The sequence below is a fragment of the Marmota monax genome, unplaced genomic scaffold, assembly GCF_021218885.2.
Source record: "Marmota monax isolate L192 unplaced genomic scaffold, Marmota_monax_Labrador192_F-V1.1 WCK01_AAM20220418_F8-fsc00320, whole genome shotgun sequence".
NCBI lineage: Eukaryota > Metazoa > Chordata > Mammalia > Rodentia > Sciuridae > Marmota > Marmota monax.
This window is the reverse complement of record NW_026694783.1, coordinates 165,798-173,611: the sequence shown is the minus strand read 5'-3', so window position 1 is coordinate 173,611 and position 7,814 is coordinate 165,798. Positions and strand designations below refer to the sequence as shown.

Below are 7,814 nucleotides of genomic sequence, written 5' to 3'. Positions count from 1 at the left end.
GCCAATTCCATGGAAAATCCAAACCACAGTGACAGGAATAGGGGCCACTGAGTGACCAGAACATGAGGGAGCAGACCAAATGTCAATGAGCAAACTGATCTTTAATTTGCTGACCTCGAAGGCTTGCTCTTCACTGTGGGCATGGGCAATGGCTATTTACAAAGATCATTGTACAGTATTTACAACAAGATGCTAGACACAGCATCCATTTGGATAGGCAAAGATGGGGTAAGACGCAGCTGGGGAACATAACTCTGAAATCAAGTGCAAGCAGAAATCTGAAGGTGTGGATACAGAGAATCATAATGGAGGTTGGTGAGGTAGATACGAGGGAGGAAGAAAAATTATCAACCTGTGGTACAGAGATAGGAGAAAACACTGGAACATAAAAATTATGACTTTGAGTTTAAAGGAGAAAACCTGCTATGAGCTACCTCTCTGAGAATAAAAAGGCAGTTAGAACCTTTCAAACCAAATCTTAAACTTCCCCTACCAAAAAGCAATCCCATTTTAAATTTCTGGACAGAGGTCTGAGAAGGTAAAAAAGATACACAGAGATAGACTCTTAAATTGACTTAAGATTGATAAATTACATCAAAAGAGACACAGACAATGAAAAAAATAAAAGAATAAAACCTCAGGCATAGCTGTGTATTAGAATCATTCTATTGGCAAGTCATCTGTCCTCACCTCATCTTCCCCAAAGTTCCTTCCTTCACCCCCAAATCTCTGGATTTTAATTTCAATTAAGGAGTAGAATTGGAATGAGGATGGTACAGGTGGTGGGGGGGATGCAATCTAAAATTCCACCTCACTAGTTTAGTTCCCCTCCTTATCGTATACCAGAACATCAGGGCTTGAGTCGTAGCCAGGGGCAGATTAGGGTGAGAATAGACAGGATGGAGGACACAAGACCACAAAGCCCCACAACCCCAGGGCCACAACGCCAGAGGCCTAGTTTGTCCAGTGGAATGAAGAGATCGCAGGCATTTCTGACCACATCCAGCAGAAGAGGGGGATGCCCACGAAGGACCCGAGCCAGGAGCAGGACCCGGAGCCGAAGCTTCAGAGCCAGTTGGGGCAGGCCTCCTCCTGGAGTCCCTGGGCCCCCAGGTCCCCCAGGTTCAATTCCTCCTGGGACTCCTCCTCCTCCAGAACCCTTCATTCGCCGGCTACCAGCTGAAGACTCTTGTTCCATCAATAAGCGAATCTCATAAGCATCACGGCTCAAATTCATGATGAGAGAAAACAGATAGTACCTGAGATACACAGGGCAGAAAGTCAGAAGGGCATGCAGACCTACTTAACATGTCCAACACACAAACATTTACTTCTCATGTAGAGCAAAGGGATTATACATTAGAATATCAGAAGTGAATGTTATCATCTACTATTAGAAATGTCCTCCCTTCAGGATATTATGCTGATTGAAATAGCTAGACACAGAAAGATAAATACCACATGATCTCACATACATGTGGAAACTAAACAGTCTAATTCATAGAAGCACAGAATAGAATGACAGTTGCTAGAGGTTTAGGGGTAGAGGAAATGGGAAGATGTTTGTCAAAGAGTATAGAGTTTCCGTTATGCAAGCTGAGTAAGTTCTGGAGCTCTAACATATAGCATGGGAACTATAGTCAACAATATTGTTTTATATATTTAAAATTTGTTAAGAAGGTTTACTTTTCCTTTTTGATACTGGGAATTGAACCCAGAGGAGTTTTACCACTGAGCTACATCCCCAGCCTTTTAATTTTTTATTTTGAGACAGGGTCTTTCTTTGCCAAGGCTGGCCTCAAACTTGTGATGTTCCTGCCTCAGCCTCCTGAGTTGTTGTTGGGATTACAAGCATGTACCACCATGCCCAGCTAAGAAAGTAGATCTTAAGTGTTTTCACTATTGGAAAAAAAAAAAGGTCACTATGAGGTAATGAAGAATATGTTAACTAGACTATTGTGGTGATCATTTCACAATGTACAATACCAAACATCACGCTGTACACCTTAAATGTATACAACTTACATTTGTCAAGTATATCCCAATAAGAATAAGAAAAGAAAAAGTCCTCCTACCTTTCTATAACCAATAAGTGTTTGTGTGCACCTTAAGATTCAGTCTTAAAATTCATTATCATGAAATCTTTAAAGGTCAACCTGAAATTACACTTTTAAGGCAACCCCTTAGCCTATACTATATTCAACTTTTGTCCCATAATAATGCAAACTTAGGCTGGGTGCAGTGACACATGCCTGTAATCCCAGTGGCTCAGGAGGCTGAGGCAGGAGGATAATGAGTTTAAAACCAGCCTCAGCAATTCAGTGAGGCTCTAAGCCACTCAGCAAGACCTTATTTCTAAATATAAAAAAGGGTTGAGAAGGGGGCTGGGATTGTGGCTCAGCGGTAGAGTGTCCCCCTAGCACGGGTGGGACCCAGGTTCGATCCTCAGCACCATATAAAAATAAAGGCATTGTGTTGTATCCATCTATACCTAAAAAATAAATATTTTTTAAAAAGGTTGGGAATATGGCTCAGTGGTTAAGCACCACTGGGTTCAATCCCTGGTATGTATGTATGTATAAATAAATAAAGCAAGCAAGCAAGCAACAAACTTGTTTTCAAAGAACAAACTTTAGTTACTGGAGAGACACATACATATTATAGATCAGCTAAATCCAGTTCTTTTTTAAAAAAATGTTTAAAAAGAGGCCTAAAGGTTTTAAGTAATTGCCAAATGTGTTAAGATCATAAATTCCTTAAGTACAAAATTTGTTTTTGATTGTTAACCCACTCTGACAACATTGGTCTGTACTCAACAAATCATCCTACCTCCAAAATATATCCTGAATTTAATAACACTGCTTTAATCTTTTGACTAGTCTCTCTATAGCCATTTGCCCTACAACAATTTCATTTCATAAAGTAGTTAGCATAAATATAAATCACATCACTACTCCTGTTCTTAAAACGTTCCACAATTTCCTTCCTATCACATTTACAATAAAATTTAGATACCTTAAACAGGCTTCCAGACTCAACATATCTGGCCTCTGCCTCTCTTGAACCATTCTTTCCTCAATCACTATGTTCCAACTATGTTGGTTTCCTTCTATATTTCGATCCCATCCAGATTATTGCCGTCTTAGTGCCTTTGTATTATCTACTTCCTGTACCTGGAATCTTCTCTCTTGAAAAACTTCACATGGCTGACTCATTTTTGCTCTTCGGGTCTGAGCGTAAATGTTATATCTTCAGCGAGGGTTTCCTTGACCTTCAGTCTAAAGCAGTGAGCCATTTACTATCTACCACATGATTCTATTTCAATTTTCTTCATAACACTTGCCATTATCTGATATTCTTCTTATTGTCTGATCTGTCTCCCTTATTACACTGTACATTCCATAGGAAGGAGGACCTTGTTTGTCTTTAACCACTTTATCCCCGTTTCTAGACCAGTGCATGCAATATAATATGAGCTTAATAAATATTTGTTGAATAAAATGAATAAATATAGCATATACACTCTTCTAGGGAGTTGCCTTTCAATATCATTCCAGTAATGTCTCCACTCTCACCATCATAAACCATTTTGGAGTTGTGACTCACTGAGAAAGATTAAAAGCAAGGCGGAAACAGAGATGGAAAGATGCTGATATAATGAATAAGAAAAGAAAAAGTCCCCCTACAAAAGACAAATAGAGATGATATGTACAGTTATCCCTCAGAATCTGAAGGGAATTTGTTCTTGAACCCTTATCCCTACAGATACCAAAATCTGCACAAGTTTAAGTTTCTTATGTAAAATGTATGCATAGTATTTGCGTATAACCTATGCACAATCTCTTGTACACTTTAAATCATCTCTAGATTCATTATAATACCTACACAATGCAAATTCTATATAAATAATTATTATACTATATTGAGGAAGAATGGCAAGGAAAAAAGTGCATACATGTTCAAAACAGATGCAATTTTTTCCCCTAATATTTTTTGATCTGTGGTTCGCTGAATCTGTAGATGGGGAATCAACTGTAACAGGAAGAATTTTTTTTTTTTTTTTTTTGGTACCAGGGATTGAACCCAGGAGCACTTAACCAATTTTATTCTCAAATCATATTTCACATCACCCACTTAGTCCATGCCAATATCATTTCTTGCCCACAATTGATCATCTCCTCCCCTTTTGCTTTACTATAATCCATTTTCCACATCACAGCAAGATAGGTGTTCTTGGCCAGGCATGATGGTGCATGCCTGTAATCCTGATGGCTTGGGAGACTGAAGCAGGAGAATTGCAAGTTCAAAGCCAGCATCAGCAACTTAGTAAGGCCCTAAGCAACTCAGAGAGACTTGTCTCAAAATAAAAAATAAAAAAGGGTTGGGGATGTGGCTCAGTGGGTTAAATCCCTGGTAACAACAACAAAATGTTCTTTAAATACAATTCAAGTCATGTCAAATCCCTTTTTTGAATCCTTCAATATGTATGTAGGATAAAATTTAAACAATAACAACAACAACAACAACATCTTACCTCAAAGGCTCTGAATAAGACTGGCTCTTATCTCTCAACTTGAATTTATGCCCTTTACTCAATACTATTCATCATCTAGCTTTTTATTATTTACTACATATGCAATTTTCTGTTTGGAAAGACCTTTTCTGTTGTTTCTTTTGTCTAACTACTATTCAGACTTCAAGTTTGAACTAAAATATTACTTTCTCAAAGAATTCTTCCCTGATCCTTGAATCTAAATCAGCTCCCCTTGATACATTCTCTCATAACACCCTGTACTTTTCCATAAATATAGGTGAGTGGTTGTTTTAAAATGGCTCTCCCATTAGATGGGAAACTTCATGGGAATTGGTACTACATCATGGAAGAGCATGTGTCTTCCATGTGCCCACATTTATTTTTCTCTGACAGTTTAGGATCTAAATGAAGATTTGAAACCAAGTGATTAAGACACATATAACTATCTTTGGTATATAGTTTCCCTTTGGGGAATTGGTTCAGGACACTCCTTGGATACCTAAATCCTACCAAACTCCACAAATGCTCAAGTCCCTTTTATAAGCTGGCATATTATTTTTGTTTTGTTTTGTTAATTTTTAGTTATAAATGATGTACTTTGGGGCTGGGGATGTAGCTCAAGCAGTAGCACGCCTGGCATGCGTGCGGCCTGGGTTCAATCCTCAGCACCACATACAAAGAAAGATGTTGTGTCTGTCGAAAACTAAAAAAATAAATATTAAAAATTCTCTGGGCTGGGGATGTGGCTCAAGCGGTAGCGCGCTCGCCTGCCATGCGTGCGGCCCGGGTTCGATCCTCAGCACCACATACAAACAAAGATGTTGTGTCTGCCGAGAACTGAAAAATAAATATTAAAAAAAATTATCTCTCTCTCTCTCTCTCTCTCTCCCCTCTTAAAAAAAAAATTCTCTCTCTTTCTCTCTTAAAAAAATGATGTACTTTGACACATCATACATACATGGAGTATAACTTTCAAGTATTGTAGTTATATGTGATATGGAGTTACAATGGTCATGTATTCATATACAAACATAGGAAAGTTATGTCTGGTTCATTCTACTGTCTTTCCCATTCCCACCTCCCTTCCTTTCCCCTGTTCCTCCATTAAACTGGCATAGTATTTGCATATAACCTATACATATCCTCTCACATACTTTAAATCAACTCTAGATCATTCTCTAATACTTACTACAATGTATATGCTATGTAAAGAGATGCTATACTATATTATTTAAGAAATAATGACAAAAAGACTGTTCAATACAGATGCATTTTCAATCTGTGGTTGGTTGAATTTGTGGAACCCATGGATATGGAGGGACAACTGTGCTCTGGGAAGATCCTGAGAGATTTTTTTTTCTCTTAAAAGGCAAGCTATGTAGTATGGAGGCTACCAAAGGTATTTCAAGAAAAAAGGGTAACAGACCTGAATGAACGCTGGGCCCACTTTTCCTGATCCACATGGGGAGCTAGTCCAGACTTTCCAGCCCATAGGACGTTGTCACAGGCAAAGTACAAGGCGCGATTGAGGTGACTAACAGTGATGCAGAATCTCAGGACAACGTCTGACAGGTGCACAGCTCTTTTGGCTGATTCAAGGGCGTCTGCTGAGTTGCCCAAGCGCAGAACTTGTGGAGATAACAAGGGAACACAAGGATTTGGAAGTGGAGTCAGAAACAAAACACACAACAAAGAGAGCTGAAAGTTGAACAAGTGATAGTAACAACGATTTCTAAAAAGAGCAGAGTAGTTCATTATTCTTTACTTCAAATTTTAGTCCTAGTTTTCTCAGGTTCGCTCTATTCTCTTCAGCCCTCCTTACTTCCTTATGCCTGCTCTCGTCTCAGTTGGGCACATTCAGAGAACAAGTGCAAAGTCAAACGAGGGAGAGGTGCTAAGAAACAGGAGCGGGTCAGTGGGAGAGCAGGTGAGGGCGGAGGCGGGCTCACTTACGCTTCCTTCCGAGGCTCAGATGGCCCTCCAGTTGTCGGATCTGTTTCTGCAGCTCGGGGCTGGCCCCGTGTCTCTGCAGTGCGTGGCCGAGGAGCGCGCAAGCGTACTGGGCGGCCCTGCAGGAGAGGCCAAGTGAGGGGGACCCTCCCGGGGACCCTCCCTCCCCTCCCCGCCAAGCTTCTCCAAACACCGAGGCAGCGCTGCGCGGTCCTCCTCTACACGCCCACGTCTCACCGCGTCTCTCCAGGCAGGGGAGGGACAGATAGAGGACAAGGGTTGGGAAGGGTAATCTGGAGCGTGGGGTCTCGGGCCCTGACGGCCCGGAGGCGCCGGAGGAGCAGGGTCCCGGCGAGCGCGTCCGCCCGGCGTGCACACTCGACGCAGAGGGGCGGAAACCCGACAGCCAGTCTCCTAGGTGGACAAGACGGGTCAGGGTCTCGGCGGAGACCGCGAGGGAGCGGGGCCGAGGCCCCCTAGACAGCACGGTGGGGCACCGGGAGACGGGCGTCTCCTCGGCTCTGGGCAAAAGCCCGGTCGCTGTCCACCGCGGGTGAACGCTCCGCGTCCCACCACGGCCTAGTGGGCAAACTGTTGATCACAGGTGGAAGCAACCCCCCGGGGGCCGCCCCGCTGGCCCACTCATGCCTCAGTTTTCCCATCTTTCCTGTGAGTAGGAGAAGACTCATCTCCTCACAACCAGCTCAAGTCTGTGCCTCACTGTCCGTCCGGGCCCCCGTAGCCGGAGTTGACCCTCTTGGACCCCCGTACCTGCAGTGACCCCCCCCCCCCGCCTCACGATAATGTTCTTCTGCCCACCCTTCCCTATTCCTATTTTGGCCGCACCTACACAGCCGCTCCCGGGCCTGGCTCTGAGCACTGAAGCGGACCCAGGCGTCCATGACAGCGGCAGCCCCGCCTCCACCGTCCTCTCCCGCCCTAATCCCAGCACCCAGTCACGCCTCCTAGGCGATCCCACGGTGCCTCGCGAGGGACACACAGCATCAGCGAGACAGCGAATGGAGCCGGCCCTGGAACGGAATTTCAGGGCGCCAGCGTTGATCTCGTGGCCGACACTTCCGTGTGGTGGTGCTTCTCGGTCAGCGGACCCCTTATGGGATGGTCTCTATCCCTTAAACACGCCTCCAGCAGCACCTCGAGATCTAAGTGTTCAGGACCAAGGCCGGGGCCTGGAGGCCCGCAGGCGGGACGGGAAAGGCGCCGCAGCGTGCGCGCCCTGGCCGCGGGATGGAAGTCGCGGCGGGCGGACTCCGCGGACCGCCCCACGCGCGCACACTGCCGCGTGCACGCGACGCTCCAGCCGAGTCCA

General features: G+C 43.9%; 1 protein-coding gene across 2 annotated transcripts; it reads right to left on the bottom strand.

The window, feature by feature from the left end:
• Positions 1–82: 82 nt before the first annotated feature.
• On the bottom strand, positions 83–7,469 carry Pex11b (peroxisomal biogenesis factor 11 beta). Of its 2 annotated transcripts, XM_058573031.1 has the most exons (5): positions 7,331–7,411; positions 6,722–6,898; positions 6,488–6,603; positions 5,961–6,162; positions 83–1,259 (listed from the first exon to the last, which is right to left on the bottom strand). In XM_058573031.1, the coding sequence occupies exons 1-5, from the start codon at positions 7,384–7,386 to the stop codon at positions 851–853; spliced, it is 960 nt and encodes a 319-aa protein (XP_058429014.1). In that variant the 5' UTR covers positions 7,387–7,411; the 3' UTR covers positions 83–850. The 2 variants fall into 2 exon arrangements, with proteins under 2 accessions (XP_058429014.1, XP_046281755.1); XM_046425799.2 differs by lacking the exon at positions 6,722–6,898 and having other exon boundaries at positions 7,331–7,469.
• Positions 7,470–7,814: the final 345 nt, after the last annotated feature.